We start from the raw sequence: 24,749 nt of genomic DNA, 5'->3' as shown, positions 1-24,749 counted from the left end.
AACAGTACAAACTTTCACCCCAAGGTGGGGAGGGAGGAGCATTTTGTAAAACCAACATAACCAGAGTTGGCCTTATGAGAAGATTAACCACCTGTGTGATAGGATTTCAGGGGAGCTAAGAAACCATGTATCTAAAATGCTTTCCCTCGTTAACCAAAACAGTGCCTAAAATCTCCCCCATTGGAGCCTAGTCTTTACAAGGAGGTATTTCTAAGCCTAAAATCTGAATACGTTACCTAAGAAGAAGAAAAAGGAGTAAGAGAAAAGGGGTACAGGAGCAGAACTGCCCAGTAACTTATTAATACAAATTAATCACTCAGTACACACTCATTTAACAGCTTAACTGAATATCCCAGAAGAAGTGAAGGACTAAGACAAAGGAAATCCAAGTTTCAAGTGAGGAACAAAGAGAAAAATTTAAGACATGGAATACTGGTTGGGGAAAGCAACATGAAATTACTGAGTGCAAGTAAGGACAGGGTTGAAGAAGGGAGGGCTGGTGATAAAAGTGGAGAAAGGGGCACCAAGGATAAGACTTGTCTTCTGAATCAATTCTTATATTTTTAACATATCCATCTTAATTTGCATGAATTACTGAAATAGGAAAGAATAGGGTCCAAATTCTTCCTCTGATACTTGTAGGCCCTTAGCCAATTCACTTCACCTCTATGAGCTTTATGTTTCACATCTATAAAATGAGGAAATTAGACTAGATGTTTTTTCTACCATGGCTTTTATTCTTAATTTTTAAAATTTTCTTTATTTGTCTAAGGAAACTGAGACCCAGAGAGACTTGTGTAAGGTCACAAAGCTGCTTCAAAACATGTGTGTGGGGGGTGGCTAGGTGGTGCAGTGGATAGAGCCTGGCCTTGGAGTCAGGAGGACCCGATTTCAAATCTGGCCTCAGACACTTGACACTTACTAGCTGTGTCACACTGGGCAAGTCACTTAACCCTGATTGCCTCACCAAAAGAAAAAAAGAAAAAAAAAGTGTGTGTGTATGTGTGTGTGTGGATACACACACATATAAACATATATATATACATATATATATACATACCTAAACATACATACGCATATATGAAACTCTGTGTTCCTTTTCTTTTTAAGACTTATCTGTAATTGCAGGAGGAAAATATTTTTCCCTGCTGAGGAAATTTCAACTATCAATAAACAGTTTCTTTTTGAAGGCAAGGGCAGCATGTACTTCACCTCCAGTTAAGGCCAGGCCCAAGTCTAGCCTGCTGGATGAAACCTTGGTCTCTTGACCAAGAAAACCCTTCAACCAACCAAGAGTTATGCTGTTCTTAAAATGATACTATCAAAAACATTATAGAAATAGCAACCTCCCAGCTACAACAAGCCTAGCTTCTCTCCGTTAGGTTTGCATTTTTAAAAACCGTTGAATATTCCTACAAAAAACCTCCTATGTCCTCAAGAAACTGTAAGAAAGAAATTGTTGCAATGGATTTTGGAAAAATGACTGAGGTGCATGTTTTCTTTAAGCAACTGGCAAGTCTCATCACACAATGTCTCTTGAGAAGATGAACTATCTCCAACTGAATGAAGAGCCCCTAAATACAGAAACCAAAGAAATCAACGGGATTCTCATGACCAAGACGATAAGTGATAATTGGGACAAAATTTGGAACTTCCAAGCCAAGCCTGATGATCTGCTCATTGCAACATATGCAAAAGCAGGTAGGTGTGTGGAAATCAAAGGCACAGAGATGAATCTAGCTTTATCAAGTCAGGAAGAAGTGGGCTTCTAATTGATTTCATGTCTATTACAGATCTAGCCCTGGGCAAAATGGCAAAAGTGCCCTACTAGCTTTGTTCACTCCCACCAGCCCCAAGAATTCTGTTTTCCTTCTAACACCCAGTTAAGCTCTTCTTAATTAAAGGAATAGGCTCACTTTTTGGAAAGAAAGAAGAGAAAGAGAGAAATAGTTTTGGAGTAGGAAACAATGGACATGAGACTTAGGATAATAGTTGAGGCACATGTGAGAAGATCTCACTAACCAGACGGTAGCATGTTGGGTTCCTTGGAAGAAGGGGAGTAGAGGTTGAGATGAGGAACCAAAAGGCAGAAGGGCCCTATCTGCAATTTTCCCTAAATTAAGCTTTAGAATTAACATGAATCCATTGTATAAGATAATTGTGCTATATTTTCCAGAATGAAATGGAATAAAATAAAGGTGACCAGCATCAGTCTAGCCCACAGGCTAAGAACAGTTTTACATTATAAATGTTTGAAAAACAATCAAAAGGAGGATGATATTTTGTGAATTATGAAAATTATATGAAATTCAAATTTCATTGTCCATAAATAAAAAGAAAAGAGGTTAAATATAAGTCAGAGGATAGTCCTGTTTTCATCACCTTCACTAAAAGGAAAAGGCTGCTTACAATGGACAAGCATCCCCTCACCTTTTGTCCTCTTAGATGGAGGTAAAGTCAGTGTCAGAGGTAAGACTTCAACTGGGCTCTTCCTAGCACCCAGGCCAGTTCTTTATCTAAGATGTCACAGCTTTCTCTAAGGCACGTAAAGCACTATGTTGAATATAAATTATAAATGTTGTGTTACCATTAAGGATCCCATGAGCTGCTACCTGATATGACAGTTAGCTACAAAGGAAAACCTCCCAATGAAAATAGCAAAATGTGAACAAGGAAAATGACAAAATAGGTTGGAAGTATCTTTTTCTTCTTGCAACAAAATGTATATCATTCCTCTTTGGCCCAATGACTGGACAATGAATTTTCTCTATGAGGTATATAATTCCTTTTCCCCATCTCAGCCCCCAGATTTACAAAATGGAAACAGATTTTTTTTTTCCCTCTATGAATCGAGATATGCCCTTAGAACAGATCAGGACTCACTGAGGCCCAGCTCCTCAGGGACAATCCATAAAGCCATCAGTCCTCTTAAGGGACGTCTTTACCATCCCCATAATTATTGTAGCCAGGTGGAATCTCCTCTGTCTGTGCCAGCCAAAGCCACTTCATAACTTAATACAGTGATCAAAAGTTCAGAATGAAGCTATGTGTGTATAAAAGCCGACAATAAGGAAAGAATTTTACATACAGAATACACTTGGGTACTTTTTCTTTCTTTTCTGCTTCTTCTTCTGACTTCTTGAAAGTGAAAATTCTCATTTTCCATTCTCTTAACGCTTCCATTCAGCGTCTTCCAGTCTGTATTTAAAGAGTAAACCAAAGAAACTTTTTTTTAAAAGATGACAGAGAGCACTTTTGCTGCTCTAATTTATTAAAAATCTAAGACAAAATAAAGAATAGATCAAGTCAGAACCTTCTTATGGGAGACCTTTGGTTGGTCTAACAAACTTTATGTGCAAGTTAATTTGCATTGCAAACTCACTATCTGCAATAAGTTTGCATGCATTTGGGAGAATTCAAGATTCTAATACAAGGCCCTCCACAGTCTAGCTCCCACCAAACCCCAAATACCACTTAATTTTTTTCCACTACTGCATCTTTTTCCAATCAAATTAGATTACCAGCCATTTCCCCAAAAGTCATGTTGTGCCTTTTTTCCTACTGTTTTCTCCTTCTCTTGGAATACATCCCTCCCACGTCCCTCCTAAAGTTCATCATTCAAGACCAATACCAAAAGCTGGCCATCCTCTTGAAGCCTGCCATGATAACAGCTACATGTGATCCATGTGATTTTGTGCAAGTCCTTTAATTGCTGTGAGTGTTAATCACAATCTGTAAAACAATGTTCTCTGAATTCCCTTCCATATCTAGATGCATGATCCCATGATCTTTCTTTCCTTCAAGAATATTGCCATTCTTTGCTTGTACTACTGCAATATATACTGTAGACTTAGAGCTAGACAGGATTTTAAAGTCATTCAGTCCAACCATTTCATTTTATAGATGCCTTGTCTCTTATTTATTTATTTATTATTTTTCTTTTAAAATAAATAATAAATGTGATTTCATCTTTGTAGGGAAGTTCCAGTGTGGAAAGTCTCTTCATCAATAGTGATCAACAATATATCTGAGACTTGACTGGGTTATCGTTCCACCAGACTGTGATCTCCTTCCTAAAACATTGCATCTCCCCCAAAGCCTAGCACAGTGCTCTAGACATAATGGGCTCTTACTAAATGCTTATTGAGTGAATTGGCTGAATCTTTTATTTCATAATAAATGAATGCTATTATTCACATTACTCATAATATTATTCTATAATATATTTCTCATATATTGCCTTGCAGATAACAAGTGCTTTCATTTGTTGAATGAATAAATGGATTATGCAGGGTTAAAATACGCTTTAAATAGGTAGGCTAAATAATAGTCCAAATTCTTTCAGGTACGACCTGGACACAAGAGATTGTGGATATGATCCAAAATGAAGGGGATATAAAGAAGTGCCAACGAGCTAACACCTTTGATAGGCATCCTTTTCTTGAGTGGGTTCTGCCTCCACCCCTCAATTCTGGTAAGTTTGCTCAACTAAAATTGGATTAGCCTCAAAATTAGGGTCCTGAACCTATTAGCCTTTTCTGGAAAAGAGCTCTTTCCAAAACCACAATTCAACTTCCTGTTTTAAAAATATGTGCCTATGGATCATTATAAGCCTCTTTTTTACCACAGAAATTTTCTCTTAAAAAGGCTATTAATAGATTCTTTTCAATTCTACTTAGATATGCTTTTCCATTATGTTGGTGAATTTATCCCATTTATGTTCAGAGGTATGATTGTTAATTGTTGATGTCCTTCCATCCACTTCTCTTACATTTTTCCTTTCTTTTATCTCATCCCCTTCTTTACAAAAAGGAGGCAGTAAATGGATGAGGAGAAGGTGTTTGCCTGACATTTGTGATCTATAAATGAAACAGGGTGTATCTATTCCATTGCAGTTCTTTTCTATCTTATCGATTTCATATTCTATCTTATCCTTTCTATCCTATCTATCACAGATTTTTTTTGTTTTTTGTTTTGTTGCTAGGCAATGGGGTTAAGTGACTTGCCCAGGGTCACACAGCTGGGGAGTGTTATATATCTGAGGCTGGATTTGAACTCAGATCCTCCTGACTCCAGGGCTGGTGCTCTATCTACTGCACCACCTAGCTGCCCCACAGATTTTTACTCTCAGAAAATAATTCCAAGTTTATGCACTAGTTGTGGTAGTCCTGAAGCACTCTCTTTAAAATGAGAGTATATTTTCTATCGCCATGTCATTGATAATACAAAAACAAGTGGGATTAAGACATAATAATATTCAGAAAACAGTGAGGTCATCCTATTATACTTCACGCTGTTTCAGCTCCACAACTTACACTTAAATGGATCACACAGAGAGCAATACACGTGTGTTTGTGTGGATGCATATATGTATTATGTACATGCATGTTTGCATATATACACACATGTGCATATGTATATATGTGTATATATGGCAGTATAAATCTAGAAAATTAAAAGCATCTTAGGAATAAGGATTAAAATCCTACCATCCAGCATGCTGTCTATAGGCCATATATAGCCCACCTAAGATTTTTAGTTTCAAAAAAAAAAGTTTTCCCTTATTGGGAAGCAAACATATTTGAACTAGCTTAAAGACCCTAATCAGCTGCCCACTACTACCATCGATTGTATAACTTACTCCTCTTCGACATCATGCTAGCAGATTTGAATCTATCAGCAATTACTATAGAGGCTAAATTTAATTATATCATTAAATTAATAAAGCCTTGAGTCATATGAATTTCTGGTCAGTATCAAAACCACTGAATAACTAGGACCCCTATGGGCTAAAGCAATGCATTCGGGTCATGGGTAAGAGCCACTAAAATCCAACATTATACCCTCCTTCCTCTCGTACAGGCTTCTTATCTTCTGTTGCCCTCTTTCTATTCCCCATTCTAGGGTTAGATTAGCACAATGGATAGTCAAATATTTCTCAAATGATATTAAAGACACAGATCTCATATGTTTCCCTGGGCCCTCAAAGCTAACTCTTATCTGATGACCTTGTGCTTATGTCAAGGAGCAGAGAACTATCTGCTGATTTATATCAACTGTACTGCTAGTGCTGTTGCTGGCATTGATGGTAAATCATCTTCATGTCACAGGAGTTAATATCTGTAAAGTGCTTTGGAAATTTTAATGTACTATACAAATGCCAGCTATTACTATTATTGATATTCAGAAAGGAGGACAAGACAGTCAAAAATAATCACTTTATACACAGTAAAAACTTCTTTGGAATGTCTGTGAAGCACTTACACAAAAACTTCATAGCAGAGGAAATCTGAATGACATCTAAATGACACTACACTATTTTGCAGGTCTGGATCTAGCTATTAAAATGCCTTCTCCAAGAACACTGAAAACACATCTACCTGTCCAGATGTTACCACCATCTTTCTGGGAACAAAATTCAAAGGTAAGATCAGCCAGTAATTCAAATCTGTCTTGCTCAGCATTAACTTGTATTCTAGAGAACAGCAAGCAAGTCTTTCTTAAAAAGACTCATCTAGCGGCTATGCATGGTAGACAACAGTACCTTCACAATGCCAAAGACTTGCATCCAATTTTCATCATACAGCATACTGAGAGTGGAGTTCTCCAGTCAAAAGTCTTCTTTCATTGACTGTCTTTGGGTCAGGTTCCACTTTGCTTTATTCTTAACATTCTCTCTGACTTTGTATATAGAAAACAACTCAAACAAAGAGTGTGGAGGAAATGCCACAAAATTTAGAAATATTTGCTTATATATGGAGAGGTATCATTGTGTAGTCATTAGGGAGTCAGCCTTAAAGTCAGGAAGACCAGATTTCAAGTCCTGCCTTTAACATATCCAAGTTATAGGACCCCGGATAAGTAACTTAACCTTTCAGTACACCAGGCAACTCTCTAAGACTCTTAGTTGAAAAGAAGGTACTAACCCACAGAAGCAGAGAGAATCCCTTCACCTGAGAATTCTAAACCAATGAAATCACTGTTCAGTTCTTTCAACTTGTGATCAGTCCTTGGTAAGCAAATGTAATAGCTGCTTCAAAATTAAGATATGAAGAGGTTTTATGTTTTATTTAATTTAATTTTATCCTTGGTGAGCAAATATAATAGCTGCTTCAAAATTAAGTTATGAAGAGGTTTTATGTTTTATTTAATTTAATTTTCTTTTTTTTCCAAATACCAAGCATGTGTTTTCTCTCCTTTGTACCTTCTTTCTGAGTATGAAAAAAAATAATAAAACCTTTAAAACAAACATGTATAGTCAAGCAAAGCAAATTTTCATATTAGCTATGTTCAGAAATGTGTGTCTCATTTTGCATTATTAGGCCATTGCCTCTCTGTCAGAACACAGGTAGCATTCATCATCATTGGTCCTCTGGAAACATGGTTATTCTCTCAATCTATCCATTTCATCATTTCTTATGAAATATTATTATTCCATTGTATTCATACATGTTGCTTTGTTCAGTCATTCCCCAATTGATAAACACACTCTTAGTTTCCAGTTCTTGTCCGCTAAAAAAGAACTGTTATCAATATTTTTGTACATATGAGTCCTCATTCTCTTTATCTCTTTGGGGCATAGGCCTAGTATTGGTATTCCAGAGTGAAAAGGTATGCATTGTTAGTAACTTTGGAAGAATGTTTCAATTTTTTTCCAGAACAGCTGTAGTAATTTACAGCTCCTTCCACATGCCTCTTTTTCCACAGCCCTTCCAACAATTGTTATCTTTTGTTACCCTCATCAAACTGATGGGTATGAGAAGGAACCTCAAAGCTGCTTCAGTTACTCTGACCCTCAATATTAATGATTTGAAATGTTTTTTGCATATGGCTATCAATAGCCTGAATTTATTCCTTTGAGAACTGCTTGTTCATATACTCTGACCATTTATCAATTGTTACCTCTTAAAGAGGAAGATGAAGAAGAATATGGGACATGGAATCTGAAGAGACCTGGATACAAATACTGACACTAGTTAGCTGTATGACCAAGAGAAAGGCACTAAATTTCACTGAGTCTCAGCAGCCTCATTAGCAAATTTGGGGCAACAATACCTATAATACTCCTAGTACTTGACTCAGTGTTGTTATGAAAGCTTAATGAGATAATGTATGTAAAGCACTGTGTATATGTCAGCTATTATCATGAGTTTGCTACCTAGAAGCATGATACAAGCATCTAGAAATGTACATGTGTTGGTCGTTATCAGGATTAAAACTTTCATATACATATATAGTAGCTTTAAGAGATCATCTAGTCTAATCCCAGGAACCTTCTCAGGCTGAGAGAAAAGTAAAGTGACTTGCCAAGGTCACACAGGTAGTAAGTGATCACTCTGAGATGGAACTGAATGTAATTATGAATAATCCACATTGCATGAAAGAAGACAGAGTCACACAGTAAAACACAATCATGAGGGAGCAATGGGAATATTTGGACCAAAGAAGACAAGGCATAAAGAAGCAGAAGGAGGAAGATCTCAAAGTTGGGGTGTAAGTTAAGATTAGAAACCTAGTTTCAAAATTCCAAATCTAGTCCTTTTTCCAATGATCTACCCTGCTTCTAAGGATCAGACAATGGTGAAGTAGTGAGACACAGAATAATGGCATCCCTTAGGAAAAGTAAAGATGATATTCATTAAAGTGTGAGGAGTTCCTTTATCTCTTCTTCACTATTTCACTGAGCCAACGCAGGTGATCAAATTAGACTCAAAGGCAACTAGGGAAGAATATGAGTATAGCACCTTCTCCCTCTCTCTTTCAGCTCATCCCTGCCTGCTTACAAGCACCAATCCACTACACAGATGACTTGGGAATTATGAAACAGATATCTCAAGTGGACCCATCATTCAACTAAGACTCTAAAGGGTCTTTTTGATCTTATAATTGTGGGGAAAGTTGTAGTGAAAACTTACCTACAGTGTTGGAATTCATGATAGAGAAATTGTCAGATCTCTAAATTCTAAATACTTTTTTCTGCCTTTACCTAGTACTAGATAAAGATTCTCATATGGATAAAAAGGAAAAGTTTCCCTTCTATTACAGTCCACAATCTGCAGATGACATTCTGCCATCTCTCATGTGCCCCAAGTCTTTAAACAATCTTGTGTGGGGAATGTGGGATAAAGAAAGTGGAGTATAAGGAAGAAGTATAGTCTAGCTATCCCACTATTCCTACTCCAAAAAAAATCTAGAAAACACACCAGACCAAATTCTGATCAGAAAATCCAGGAAAAAGATCACACTGAGCTATTTTTTCTACCCACATCACCTTAGAAAGATAAACAGAAATGTTTGGGAACACTGAAAGATTGTAGGTCCCCAGACTGACTTGTCTCTGAGGTTCTGAAATAACATGACACTCAATACCACATGAAAGCTGTAGACAGACTTACAAGACCCAAAGCTCAGTGCAGACATTTCTTCCCCCACCCTCAGAAGTCCACAGAACCCAGTTCTAATAAAAAGTCCAGAGTCAAGAAGTGGGCTAGTAGAATAATCAAATTAATAAAGAATCACAGCATAAAGATAATTATGTCTATGGAGAATCTGGAAAAAAAGCCCAGAAAAAGAGAATAAATTGAAGTAGTCAAGCAAAGCCTCAAAAAAAATGGACAGAAGTTCAGCCAGAATTCCTGGAAGATATAAAGCCAGAGTTATTTTATTTAAGTGCTAAAAATGTTTTTAAAAACCAAATGATGGGGGCAGATAGGTGGCACAGCAGATAGAGCACCAGCCTTTACACATAACACTCACTAGCTCTGTGACTCTGGGCAAGTCACTTAACCCCAAATGCCTCACATTCAAATGATAGTAGAAGAGGAAAAATGAGAAAATAAATTGAAATTGTGGAAGATATGGAAAGAGAATTGACAGGTTGGAACAAGAGATAGGTACAAACTTTACCAAAACTTTACTAAAGAAAATAACTTCCTGAACGTTAGAATGAGCCAAAGCTAATGAATTCATGAGACTTCAAGACATATCAAAGCAAAATCAAAAGTCAGAAAAAATAAAAGAAAATGCCAGAATCAATTGAATTTAGAGGCAAATTCTACCAAATATTTAAAGAACAACTAACTCCAATACCATATAAATTCTTTGAGAAAATATGAAAAAAAAACTCCAGATTATTTCTATGACAAAAATGTGTCTTGATACCTAAATTAGGGAGAGTCAAAGCAGAGAAAAAATAGTATAGACCAATTTCTTTAATGAATATTTAGGCAAAAAGTTTAAACACATTAACAAGGAGACTATAGCAACACATCAACAACTTATGTACATATAAGTAATAGGTGTCCAATAAACAACATGCATAGCAAAGATTACCCATTATAGCTAGATTAAACATATTTATACCAGGAATATAGGGCTAGTTTAGTATTAAGAAAACTATAAACATAATTGACCATGTTAATAACAAGAATAACAAAATCATATTACGTCAATACATACAGAAAAAGGTTTTGACAAGATAGAATACCGATTCCCTAGAAAGCATGGAAATAAGCTGAAAATATCCTTAATTTGATAAGCAGTGTCTATCTGAAAACCAAGAGCCAGAATTATCTGTAATGGGGATAACCTTGAAGCCTTTCCAATAAGGTCAGCGGTAAAGTGGAGATGTCCATTATCACCATTACCATTTAACATAGAGCTAGCAATGCTAGTTATCACAAATAAAATGAGAGAGAGAGAGAGACAGAGACAGAGACAGAGAGACAGAGACTGAAGTAATCAGCACAGCCAAGGAGAAAACAAAATCATAACATCTGCAAATAATATGATAGTTTGCTCAGAGAAACTTAGAGACTTAGTGAAAAAACTAATTGAAACAATTAACAATCTCATCAAAGTTGTAGGGTATAAAATAAACCCACATAAATCATTAGCATTTCTGTACATTGCTAACAAAACTCAATGGGAAGAAATAGAAGGAGAAATTCCATCTGAAATAAATACAGAGAGTATGAAATACTTGGGAGTCTAATTGTCAAGATACCCAGAAAGTACCTAAACACAATTACAAAACACTTACACAAATAAAGAAAGATCTAAATATCTGGAAAAAATAGTTGTTCGTGGTAAGTGAATATAATAAAATGACAATATTGATTAAATTAATTTTCTCATTCATTGCCATGCCAATAAAAACAATACATGAATGCTTTCTAGAACTAGAAAAAATAATGAATAAAATTCATCTGAAGGGAGGACAAAGGTCAAGAATATCAACAAAGTTAATGAAAAAGTGGAAAAGAAAAGGGCATGGCAGAACCAGAACTCAAACTCAAACTATAATACAAATCTGTAATCATTAAAATAATTTGGCACTGAATAAGAAATAGTAAGCTTGATCAGTGGAACAGATTATGTACACACATACACACACAAACATCATACAGGTGCAAATATATATGTGTGTGCACAAATGAACACAGAAGATTAGTGTTTGATAGACATAAAGATCCCAGATACTGGGGCAAAAACTCACTATTCAACAAATTTTATTAGGAAAACTGGAAGGCAGTCTATCAGAAACTAGGTTTAAACCAACATCTCAAACCATATGCCAGGTTAAAAGTTCAAAATGGGTATGTGATTTAGAAAAGAACATTGGTATTATATAAAAATTAGAAAAGCATAGATGCCTGTCAGATCTATATTTAGTGGTAGAATTTATAACCACACAAACAATAAGGAGGTTCACAGGAGGTAAAATGGACAGTTTTAATTACATATTAAATTTTTTTTGTACAAACAAAACTAATGCAGCCAAAATTAGAAGAGAAGCAGGAAACTGGGAGGGGAATCTCTGCAGAAGGCTTCTCTGATAAAAGTCTTTTTTATATGCTATATAGAAGGACCTGAGGCAAATTTATAAGATGAAGAGCCATTTGCCAATTAATAGTCAAAGGGTATGTAGGCAGTTTTCAGAGGAAGAATTAAAAGCTATCAGTAACCTTACCCAAAAATGTTCTAAATCACTAATAATTAGAGAAGCAAAAATCAAATCTCAAATTGCAAAGTTGACCAAAAATTCTGGGAATATGGGGAAACAGGTATATGAATGTGATGGAATACTATTGTGTTGCAAGAAATTATGAAGGTGGTGGTTTCAAAGAAACTTGGCAAGATTTGTATGAATTCATGCACGTGAAGGGAGCAGATCCAATAAAACAACTTATGTGAAGCAAGATAACTTTTAAAGACTTAACGCTGATCAACAAAATAACCAAGCATAATTCTGGAAGTCTCATAATTTAACATGCTACTTGCTTCCAGATAAAGAAGTGGTGGACTCAGAGGTAATACTGAGGCATCATTTTGGACTTGACTAATGTAAGGATTTATTTTGCTTAACTTTACATATTTGTAATGAGTTTTTTTTCCTTGCATTTTCAATGGAGAGGGCAGAGAATTCAGTTGAAATAAAATTGAATTAAAAACCAAACCATTTTTAAAATAATTGCTAATAATAAACATGAATATTCCTCTCATATTTTCTTTTTCACTGCCTTTCATGGGCTTCACCTACATCTGTGTCCACCACAGATAATCTACGTGGCAAGAAATGCAAAAGATTCCCTGGTATCTTATTATCATTTCTCAAGAATGAATAAAATGCTACCTGACCCAGGTACCTTGGAAGAATTCATTGAGGAATTCATGAATGGGAGAGGTGAGTGGAACTAGATCTGTGGTCACATGATTCATCAATCACCTGACATTAGCACTAACCAAAGGAGGACGTTTTCTAATTGTATTTGTATACTGTTTTCAGCAATATAATCAGACTTCCTCAAAAATCTGATTCTACAAATTATTCAAAGTGGAATCAAAATTACTTATAATTTCTTTTCCAAAACAATTTGCTGGTCAATAACAATTATTGAGAACCTACTCTACGTAGAACATTGTCTAGGATATGGGAAGCTAGCATTTTCATAGTTACAGTAATCTTAGAACTTCTGCTAGAATTAGTAACAACCATATGGCCTTGGCAAATCTTCTAATCTCTCTGACCCTCAGTTTCTTCATCTATAAATCTAGGATCATGCCTCTTATATTTATCTCTCAATTGTTGGAAGGATTGAATGAATAAGAAGATATTAGCCTGGTATAATGTAAGGAGCTCAACCTCTATGAATACATATTCCAATGGATATACAATCTCACTGATTTGAAAGGTTCTTCCTATAGTATAGACTGCAACTCATCCGTCTTTCTATCATATCACCCTGCCTGATCCTATATCACTCTAAGTATAAATAATATGATCAAGGACACAAAGGTAAGAATGAGCATGAAGAACTGTCAAGAGTGAGCTGACAAGTAGAAATTTCCCTATATAGGCAATTACTGATGAATTAGCATTGTTCCCAACATTCCCACCATGATGCAGAGAATGGAATATTTTTAATAGAGGAATTTTCATTGGTTGTGACCTTCACTTCAGCCTTCTTTGGGTATGTACACACAAGTTCTGAACCAATTGTTGACAAAATAGACCATGCATAAAAGACTGAAGATGCTGGAGGTGAAGTGAAATGTCAGGATACTTTTAATAATTATATATTGCTGGTGGGCAGCTACATGGTACAATGGCTAAGGCATGAGGCCTGGAGTCAGGAAGATGAGTCTTCCTGACTTCAAATTTTTTACTGTGTGACCCTGTTTGTCTCAGTTTCCTCATCTGTAAAATGAGGTAGAGAAGGTAATGGCCTACCATTCCAGTATCTTTGCCAAGAAAACCCCAAATGGGGTCACAAAGAGTCAGACACAACTGAAATGACTCAACAACAACAAACTGTATGAATATACACACATATTCACTTACATATGTATTGTTCTTTCTGGTACAAAGAACAATTTGTGATCCTTGTGATATTGTTTCCTCGTTGAATTTACTAAAAATTCTCATCTAGCCTTCCAGGTGATGTTTTCCTTTTACAAGCAGTCAGTAAAGGTCAACCACAGTGACTGAGTATGTACTTTGTCAGGCTGTACGATATGAGTCATCATTCTACAATTAGCATAACTGATGCTAATTGTTCTGTTTTCTTCCATTCACCTCCAGTGCTCTGGGGTTCCTGGTATGATCATGTGAAAGGATGGTGGGATGCAAAAGAAAAACACCCCATTCTTTATCTGTTCTATGAAGACATGAAAGAGGTAGGTAATAATTTACATGTTCCTGGACCCAACAAGCTTTGTTTCAGAATTACAGAATTACAGTGAAAAGGGTCCTCAGGGCCAGAGAGTCCAAGGATGCCAGATGCCATGTCTAAAAGGTGTTCAACCTTTTCTTAAAAACCTCTAAACGAGGGAGAACTCACAACTTCCTAAGGCAGTCCATTTTACACTTCAATAGCTCCAGTTGTTTGGAAGACTTTGCTACATCAAGGCTTATCTGCCTCCTCTGCCCTCTAGGGCCCAGTAGAATAAATGTAATCCTTCTTTCAGTGATAGCCCTTCCAGCACTTACACATAGCTATTATTTCCCTTCCTAAAGGAAAATTAATTGTTTCCAAGTTTCTATAATTTTTTATGACATTGTCTTCCTGAAAAGGAAGCTTCCAACAATAATTGCCTGTTAGGACTCCCAATGATATTAAGATTTCTCACAAAATGCCTACGAGTTGAATTTTTTCTTTCCATAATTTTTGCCTCATTCCCTTACCAATTCCTCTTCCTCCTTAATTACGAGTTAACCAAATACTTTCCATTTTTAAATTTTTCTTAGTCTAATACTCAGTTACCAACTCATCCCTAATTTCTTATGGTTACCTTGTCCTACACTCTATGTCACTCACTTCTCTTCAGATTACGAATGAATGAATGAATGAATGAAAAATAAGTAAGCACTTACTATGTGCTAAGCACTGAGGATACAAACAAACAAAAATCCAGATAGCCTTGCTCTCAGGTAGCTTATTTGTAACTGGGGTATAAGGGTGGGGAAGACAACATGTAAAAGACAGTTCACCTGCAGAGCCACTGGAAAGGGACAGAAATCTTGAGGGTGCAGTGGTAGGGAAGAAGCTGGTCAGGTAGAGATTGTGCCCATGAAGCTCTTTGAAGTCTGGGACTGTCTTTTTGGGGAGCAGGTTTGTTTTTTTTTTACTTCGATTCCCCAGAATCTAGCACAATAAATGCTTAATGGATTTAATTGAATTGAATCATGTAATACAGGCTTCTTTGCCTACACATACTTGAATGGGTTTGATTGCAGCCATAAATCTCATCATTAGTGATGATGATACCAAGTAATATACCTAAACAGAGTAGTGGAAGTCTCTCAAAGTCACACTGATACTATATCATTCACTCATTAACACACATTTATTAAAAGCTTATTATGTGCCTGGAATTATGTGGGGGCTTTAGTGATTCAAAGTCAGAACAAAAAACAATCTTTCCTCTTAAGGAGTTTATGTTTTACTCAGGTTAAATAAGAAAAACAAGACAAACAGATAATTAAGCACAAGATATATACAAATTAAAGACACAGAAATGGGGTGGAAGGCAGGAGAGTCACAAGAGATAGGCAGTAAATATTTTTGTTGTTTTTCAGTCATTTTCAGTCATGTCCAACTCTTTTTGATCCCACTTAGGGTTTTCTTGGCAAAGATATTGGAGTGGTTTGCCACTTCCTTCTCCAGTGGCAAACAGAGTTTAAGTGACTTGCCCAAGGTCACATAGCTAGGGAATTTCTGAAGCTGGTTTTGAACTCATCTTCCGAACTCCAAACCAAGGATTCTATCCATTGAGCCAGCCTAGCTGTTTTAAAAGGCTAAGCCTTCATTAATATCATTTTATATGACTATAAAAGCTGTTAGATTTAGAAGGATATTTTACAGTTTAATCCTTTACCTTGGCATTCAAGAGCTGCCACAATCTGACTCCAATCTACAATTTCTCCATTGCTTCTCATTTTTCCACTATACCAATCTATTCCTCTAGCTAAATTAGTCTACTTAATATCCCTGAAAAACCCATATGTATTCCTGCTTCTGTGGTTTAATTACTTCCTCTCCCTTGCTACTCTGTGACAGTTCTCTCTACCTTCAAAGCCTAGCTCAAGTTTCATATCTTCTATTCAGTCTTTAGAACCAACCTAGCCCTCTGTTTAGCTTCCTCTGAACTCCTGAAGCAACACTGTCTGCCTCATGTAGCCTTGTGTTGTCATGTTCTTTTTTTATGAAATACTCTATTTCCCCAATTTGATTTCAAGTTATTTGAGGCCAAGTAAGCACCTTATACATCTTTGTATTCACATCTACCATGGCATCCTGGACAGAGGCTCAGTAAATGTTTATTCATCAATTGAGTTGTGCTAATGTTAACAATTTTCTAAAGAGAGATCATATACATGTACACGCATGCACATACACTTTAATACAAACATGTATACTGCAAAATTTTTCTTTCTAAACTGACTTTTATTTAGTGCACATGTTTGGGGATCATATAATACCTCACTTCTATGAACTTCCAAGCACTTATGGATTGACAAGTCTAGGTGGAATGGACCTGTACCTGTCCCTTAACTGTGGGCTCAGCTTAGAGAGAAAGGAAAGAATAACGAAGAGGATTAAATATCACAAGACCTCTTCGTTTTAGAACCTTCTACTCTCTTCTAATAAATGACTACTATGAATAAACCATAAGTTGGACCTCATTGCTTATAGTTTAATCAGAGTGACACCAGGAGGTTTTCCTAAACTGTACATCTCCATTTCTGTGGATTGGTGGTTAGTATGCTAGAATTACCCAAATTCTCATATATAAATCCTATTATCTCTCATAGAAATCCAGATCCACTTCTTTGTACCTTACTCTGGATTCTGGTTCTGGAGTTAAACAATCTTGGTTCATCCTATATATATATTGCATTGACAAATCATGTCATTTCTCAGATATGACACTCCTTTTATCCAATCACACTGTCACCACCCTAGTGTATACCATCATTACCTCTCACCTGGAATATTGCAATAGTCTTCTAATTGGTCTCCCTTCCTCAAATCTCTTCCCACTTGCCATTAGACTGTAAATTGCTTGAAGGCAAGAACTTTCTTTTGCCTTTCTTTTTATCTTTTTATATGTGCCTGATACATAATAGGTACTTAATAAATGTTTGTTGACCTATTATTGACTTCAATCTATCCTCCACTTAGCTACCCAAGTGATACTCCAACCCATGTCATCCTCCTACTCTTTAAAGTCCATGGTTCCCTATTACCTCTAGAATTGAATATCAAGTCCTCTAATTGCCATTTAAAACCCTTCATATTCTGACCCCTTCCTATCTTTCTAGCCTTTGTACAGAATACTCTTTGATCTAGTTACACTGGATTATTTGACATTACCCACACAGAACACCCTCAACTCCATGCCTTTGCAATGGCTTAACCATGCCTGGAATGCTCTCCCTCCTCACTTCTACATTCTGCCTCTCTGGCCTCATTCAAGACTTAACTTAAATCTGACCTCCAGCAATAGATCTTTTGCATCCCCCCCCCCCCCCGAGCTGCGAGTGTCTGCCAGGTTCTGAGATTACTTTCCATCTAGTCTGTATATATCTGGTATGTGCCTATTTATTTGCATATTTTCTCCTCCATTAGAATGTACATTCTTTGAGGGTGGGAACCATGTGTTTGCCTTTCTTGTATCCCCAGCAAGTAAACAAGCATTTATTAAGCATTTACTTTGTGCTAGCCACTGTGCTAAGCACTAGGGAAATTGGTGGTTAGTTGTTGTCCTTTGTTCTCAAAGAGGACCAAAATGACATCATTATACTAGAGTCGAGTTTTAGTGTGTCTAACTGACAAAGTTGAACAGACCAATATGAGCTCAGAATGTTCTACCACAGGTTGGGCACAAATAGTCCAGAACATTTGGGGTGGATTCTAGTATTAGTGGAATACACAGTCCCTATCCTCAAGGAGCTCAAATTTAATGAGAGAAAACAACACATAAAAGGAAGCTAAAAAGCTCAAAGCATGATAGAATAAGAGAGTCAGGAGTGGACCTGGAGGGAAAGGAAGATACAGCTGACCTGAGTGCTTTTGTTAAAATGGAGGTTTTGGGAGGAGCCAGCCAATCAGAGGAATGGGTCCAAAAGATAAAGGAAACTTCTCTTGTGAGAAACCCAGAAGTAAAGTGAACTACCTGGCTGTGAAAGACTTTATGGCATGGAAAAGAAAGTCTGCAGAGTCTAGAGTATAGCCTGGAGAGGAGGCCTTGGCACAAGGCAAACATTTAATGAACATGTATTGGGAACTAGAACCAAGGTGGCAGGAAGTCTAGCACTTGAGAGTGGTAGAAAGCAGTAAAGACATATGTTTTTAAAAAAAAAAGCACTCAGCACAGTATCTGACACTAATAGGTGCTATTTAAATGCTTATTCTTTTCCTTCCCTGCTCCACAAAACTCTTCCAGTCACATCTAAAAAATTGTGACCAACAAATTCTGATGGAGAAATCCAGAAAGATTCAGTAAGACATTTGTCCAGTCCAGCTTGGCACTGGGAAACAGACAAGGAGATCTATAATGGGAACAGGATGGGGCCGATAGCATACTGCCCTTGGAGCACTCTAGCACTTAGGGAGAAGCAAGAGGAGGTTCCAGACCATCACCAGGACATCATACTGTGGTGGATACAGATATAAACAGGCAACACTGTCACCTTCAGCCCAGTTCCAGCTCACAGATTCTGGGTGGAGTAGGAAGAGGACTTGCCCTCAGGGGTGGCATTCTCATGTAAGGAGAGGAAGTTCAGCAGTAGTAGTATGACCCAAACACTAAGCACAGAGCTCAGGTTTATTTGCAGCATGTAGCCCACCCTGAATTTTAGCAAGGCAGGAATTCTAGACTAAAGGGGATCCTACAGTTCTAACACTCTGACAATAGAGCTTTCCAGACATCTGAAAAGGGATGAATCCAGTAATAGTCTGTTCTTTCTCAGACCTAAATCCAGATGAAAAACCTGCAGACTTCAGACCAGGGGGACAGAAATCAGACTTTGCCCCAGATCAGACCACTTTGGGAGTATTTAAAGTTCAGGTCTCCAGCTTGTCCCTGAGAACCTAGAATAGCATAACACTCAACTAAAGAATGCAGCAACAGGACCAGCTCAGACCAACCCTCACATAGAGTCCAAAGTCAGGAAGTAAAATGGAAGAGTGAGCAAACAGAAATATGTTTCATTCAATGATGAAGGAGGGAAAGGGGAAAGGGTAAAGTTAGGAAGGGATTGGCTCTAAGCAAAACAGACTCTAAGGACGTACAAAAATATCAATAATTCTTTTGAGGTGACAAAGAATAGCAATCTGAGGGAGGACCCATAAACTGGGGGATGTATGAACAAGTTATAGTATACGAATGGCATGAAATAGTCTTCTACTGAACTTTTAGTGTAATGGCTAACTGTTGTGGTCTGAGAGGTTGAGACCCCTCAAAGATTGAAGTACAGCACAGGGTTGTCTGGAATGAATTCACAGACTCTAGCATTCTTTAAGCCAAGGTGGCAAAGATTTATTGTTACACTTTTCAGTGGGCAAGGATTCTTAAGGAACCTGCAAGAGACTGAGAATGGAGCTAGGGTTTATATGGAAAAGGGCATGGGAAAGGAATGCCAGGGACACTGATGAGGTAATCTAAAGGTCCAGGTGTCTTTGGGAGCTATGGATGGGAAAGTACAGGGAGTATACCAGACAGGGAGGAAGATGACAGAGGTATGGATCTTGGGAGTCTGGCAGGAGGAAGAGTCCTTGGGCCAGCCAAGGACAAAACTCCTTGGGTTAGGCAAGGCATCCCTCTCTCTCTGTCTTGATGAGAGAATGCTCTGCAACAAGGGAAAGCTTTCTCACAAGACAGGAACTTACTAAGGAATTGGGAGGCTTCCAGAGACATGATCTGAGGGCTGGAGCCTGAGCAGCCAGCACTCTCTCACCCAGCTTTGTGTAGCTGCACCAGGAAGAGAGATAAGAGTCGTGCTGGGGACCATGCATGAGTAATTGCTAGGCACAGAGTCCTTGAGCTGGGGAGTGATTGTCAGAGACAGTGTTTCTGAGACTAGGGAGAAATTGGGGTCCAAGCACAAGCATTCAAGCACCCCATCATTCCCCCTTAAACAAATGGGACCCAAAATCTTTCGGGGTAAGGGACCTTCGTCCCTTTAGCCAGTGTCTGGAACTTTGCTGATGCCAAATCCAAGGGGTGATGGGTTGTGATCTTGGACAGAGCAGTCATCTGGAATTGGAGGGCACTGAGCCTGGAGGAGACAAATCTGAGAAGATTAAGCAGACAAGGGCCAAAAAGAAGCAAAAAGAATATAATCAGGAGTGGGACAAGAATAGGAGTTAACACAGAGAGAAGCCAGGATTCCCAAGAAGAGAATGACCTTGGTGTACTAAGGTTTTCATAAATGTCTCACATTCAATTAGCTTTGTTCTAGTACACTTTTGGTATGGAGTTCCACCTGTTGAAAGTTGTTAATATACATATAGCAGGAGGTACTGGCCAGGGCACAGATACCTCTACTAAGCAAGTAGATAATCCAAAGCTATTTGATAATCCAGGACCACATTTGCCAGGGAATCCAGAGGCTGCTGAATGTCCCGGGGACTATAAGCTGTGTCATTTGCCAATTGGTGAATGGTGCCTGTCAGGTTTGAAAGAATGAACTCATGTCGTAAATGTCCGTACCAAGACATGAGATACTCTGTTCCCTTTTTAAGGTACCAGAGGGAACATTGTGCCAGAATCCATGCTTCACTCTTGTTAGGGGGGAGGGACTAGGTGCAGTAATACTGAAAATGGTCACAGGGGGTGCCAAAAATCCAAGGGAGCACACAACAAAATCCTTACAAGGTGTTAAACATTGAGTGGTTAGAACAACAGTCCTGGGGTCCTGCCAAGTGGTGGCATTTTGCTTTACTTCTTCTCCAGAATCCTCACCACCTGGCCCACCATCCCACAAAGGAAGGAATATCCCTTAGGGGTACAGATGGGGCCTGTTTGTAAAAGGTACTGAGCATGGATGCCCCATGGATCAGTGTGATTGCATGCTAATATTCCAAGTAAGAGAGAAACTTTCAAAAGATCAACAAGAGTGTGATAGCTAGAAGGGGACTGTAATATTGTGTGTCAACTGAGAAGAGAAGATTAAATAGGGAGAGCCTACCAGGAGAGTGGCAGGAGAAATTCGGTCATAGGTGCAAGTAGGGAGTGTTCCCTCAGAACAGCTGGTACAGCTGGGAGAGGTAAAGTTCTGGGGACACTCATCACTGTAGGCATCCTTACAGGTGGTTCAAGTCAGGAGACCAGCAGAGACATTTACAATCCCTCCCCTGACAGGGGTCTTTACCTGTACAGTGGCCGTAGAACTTGTCTCCCAAGCAAGGGAATATTTCCCTGTTGAGAAACAGGGTGTTAGAAAAATTTTCCCATAAAGGAGTACAGAACAAAAGGGGTGGCAAAGACCTCTGAGTTGGTTACATTAGGGAGGGGGTTTCTTGCAAAAACTGCCTTAAACAAAAGAGGTTCCTAACTTTAACCTCACAGCTGAATAGATACACAAATTTGTTGCACAAACTTGTTTATCCTTCTCCAATTATACTTCAGAAATTGAATCTTTTACATATGATAAATTCAAACACTCATTTTAATCTTACTTAGGCCATGGGATGACTACAAATTCAGATTAAAACAGCAAGATTTCACATACTTACATTGTGCTCATGTCTTTTACTGACCACTTGCTCTGATCACAGAAATCTACTATAAAAGGAAAAGGTGGGGACATGTGACATACCAAATTTGACAAGACAGAACATCCTTAGCTCTGTTTGAATTCAGAAAACAGTCACAGTTCTCCAATCATGCAGTACCCATTTCACATCATAGCCAGACTCAAGAATAGTCAGATGGGAAACATTCCTTCTCAAAGAAACATAATGGGGAAACTGAGCCAGGAGGATCCCATCCTAGATTGAGGCTAAGATTGCCCTCACAGCTTTTTCCCAAATGAAGACCTCCACCTGTTAACAGTACAGGATCACATTCCCTCTCAGTATCTTGTGGCATTTCTCTTAGATACTGATTTAATGTAGATAACTATACCCAAATTCAAACTCAAAACAAAATTAGTTATAGTCCCAAGAGCCTTTTACCTCAAACAGCAAGTTTCACTAATCAAAGCTTAAAGCCAGATACAGTTAATTTTACTCCCAGGCATTGCAATGAGCAATAAAGATTTACCAGGACTCACATACATAAGAGATTTCACTTAACATCTTTCTTTCTCAAATTTAAACTTGTCCTGGTGTAAAAGCCAATCATTAGAAATCATTTCTATACACTTGCAAATTCTCAGCAAGTTAAGTTCATTATTCAGGAACTCTATAACCCAAACAAGTTCTTTTCTAAGGGCAGATGACCTTGCCCACACAGTTGGTTTCCAGGGACCTTGGCAAGTTTTCAAAATACGGGGAATTGCCTTGTACCCCAGGGAGGAGCTAATCTTGGTGCCCCTGCCTGCTGACCCCCATATCCCAAGGAGGACTGTTTTGAATGGGCAGAACCAAGCTGGATAAGGCTTTTACCCAATCCCCTCCTTTTCACACAGTAATCAATTAACTATTCTAGGTTTTAACACTAAAACAGTAACTTCAAATAAGTTAGTTAACAATCTTATAGCTTTCATAAGTGATAGTCAAATTGTTTTAGCTATAAGCTCTTCTTTAATTACAGGTAAAGGTGGAAACACCTAGTTTTCTAAATGGCAGTTATAAAGCATTATAAGACAGGGTTAGCAGGGCTGACAAAATAATATAACTGGTTTTACACAGCTTTTCCACTGCCCTTTAGTTTCTTTCAGTTCACACTTTAATAACATCCAAATTATGAAAAGCTGATTGACATAACTGATAAAAGTTTACCAATTTGAAACAATATATGTGTTTAAAACTTAAAACAAACACATTACCAATCAGATGACTCCAACTCTGTTGAATGCATTTCCAAATTTCCTTACATAGAAAATAGGGCATCTCTTCACCATTGACATTGTATACTGGTCACACATAATTAAGGAACTAATAATAATAGGAGTTAACATTTATAATATCTGCCCTCTGCCAGGCATTGTGTTAGGCACCTTCCAATCATGTGAGATAAACTGAGGTAACTTGCTTAATGTCACCCAGTTAACAAATTCAGATCCATACATTTTCCCAATTTACCTTAGTGCCAAAAGTATAATAAATTCTGACTTAAGCATTAAATTAAGAACATCATATTTCATTTAAAATATTACCAGAATAAATTAAATTACCTTTTGGTTGTGTTCTGGTACACAAAAACTTTTCTCTTTTATGTGAGGCAGAAAAGTGCTACCTTTCTTTTTGATTTGAGGGGAAAAAGTTCCCCTTTCCTTTCTTGACTTTCTCTCCACATTTAAAACTTGGCCAGAGTTAGAATGCAAAGAGAAAGAGAGAATTTTTTTCCCAACAATTCTCCAAAGTTTCAAAACCTTTTACACTCAAACCCTCTGTTCACACTGTTCATGCAAATAGATTATGCTTTCCTTTCTACACATACCTCTCTCATTCCTACATGCTTAAACTTTCTTGCCTTTCCTTCTACCTACTTATCCCTCTGATGGACTTTGATTAAAGTCCCTTTAAAACTGCATATATCTTATTTCTTTCTACTTCTGACCTGACACTTTGAGGATCCTTCTCGACTTGCCTTTTACCAATCATATAACCTAAATAATAAAGCATTTTTCTCTCTTTCTCTCTCCCATCCACTTGCTCCTCTGAGGCTGCTGTAATCAGGGAGGGACAGGGGGAGAGAAGGAAAGCAACATTCCAGCTGCAGCCTTGGGATCCTACTCTTGCTAACCTGGCTGCAAAGGGCATCAAATTACACATGGACACTCACTCATACCACATAGACACAAACACAGAACAGATACAGATGACAGGGAGAATCCAAAAGCTCAGAGAAACTTGTCAGAAATCCCCTGCACAAATCAGACAATTTTTTTCATGGTGCCAGATCATATGGAGACCAGGCAAAATTTTCCTTAACGTCTTGGAGACTTAGCTTTCTCCAGTTCTGTAAAAGATAACATAGGGGCAAATCTCGAGATGTAGAGGGAGATTGGCCCATCCTCTTTGCCTACAAGCCTAAAAAGAAAAAGAAGAAGAAGGACTTGCTCCTGTAGTCTACTCACCTTGACCAGTGTCCTGGTGAGGGAGAAAAAACCTGCAGAAGTTCCCAACAAGGCATCCCCTTGTCAAGAGGGAAATTTGCAAGAGCCTGTTGCAGGCTCAACCCAAGTCCCAGCAAGCCTTCAACCCAACTACAGGGCAGAAGGAAAGAGAGGTTTACCTTGATTTGGAGAAGGCTTGAGACTTCAGACAAGCCCCACATTGGGCACCATAAATTTTGCAGTCTGAGAAGTTGAGACCCCTCAAAGACTGAAGTACAGGACAGGGTTGTCTGGAATGAATTCACAGACTCTAGCATTCTTTAAGCCAAGGTGGCAAAGATTTATTGTTATGCTTTTCAGTGGGCAAGGATTCTTAAGGAACCTGCAAGAGACTGAGAATGGAGCTAGGGTTTATATGGAAAAGGGCATGGGAAAGGAATGCCAGGGACACTGATGAGGTAATCTAAAGATCCAGGTGTCTTTGGGAGCTATGGATGGGAAAGTACAGGGAGTATAC

The 24,749-nt window shown here is 37.9% G+C and overlaps 1 protein-coding gene across 4 annotated transcripts in view; it reads left to right on the top strand.

Annotated features, from left to right (window-relative positions):
• LOC114046251 (sulfotransferase 1C1) overlaps positions 1 to 24,749 on the top strand; it is a 40,325-nt gene that overhangs the window by 13,619 nt on the left and 1,957 nt on the right. For all 4 annotated transcript variants that reach the window (XM_027866523.1, XM_027866525.1, XM_027866524.1 and 1 more), the window contains 5 exons: positions 1,507 to 1,701; positions 4,346 to 4,474; positions 6,327 to 6,424; positions 12,559 to 12,685; positions 14,084 to 14,178. In XM_027866523.1, the coding sequence (XP_027722324.1) occupies positions 1,507 to 1,701; positions 4,346 to 4,474; positions 6,327 to 6,424; positions 12,559 to 12,685; positions 14,084 to 14,178 (644 nt within the window). The remainder of the gene's footprint in view (positions 1 to 1,506; positions 1,702 to 4,345; positions 4,475 to 6,326; positions 6,425 to 12,558; positions 12,686 to 14,083; positions 14,179 to 24,749) is intronic.

Source organism: Vombatus ursinus, unplaced genomic scaffold (assembly GCF_900497805.2).
Source record: "Vombatus ursinus unplaced genomic scaffold, bare-nosed wombat genome assembly UNPS02014781.1, whole genome shotgun sequence".
Taxonomy (NCBI): Eukaryota; Metazoa; Chordata; class Mammalia; order Diprotodontia; family Vombatidae; genus Vombatus; species Vombatus ursinus.
Note: the sequence above shows the minus strand (reverse complement) of the source record. Positions and strands in the feature narration are given on the sequence as shown.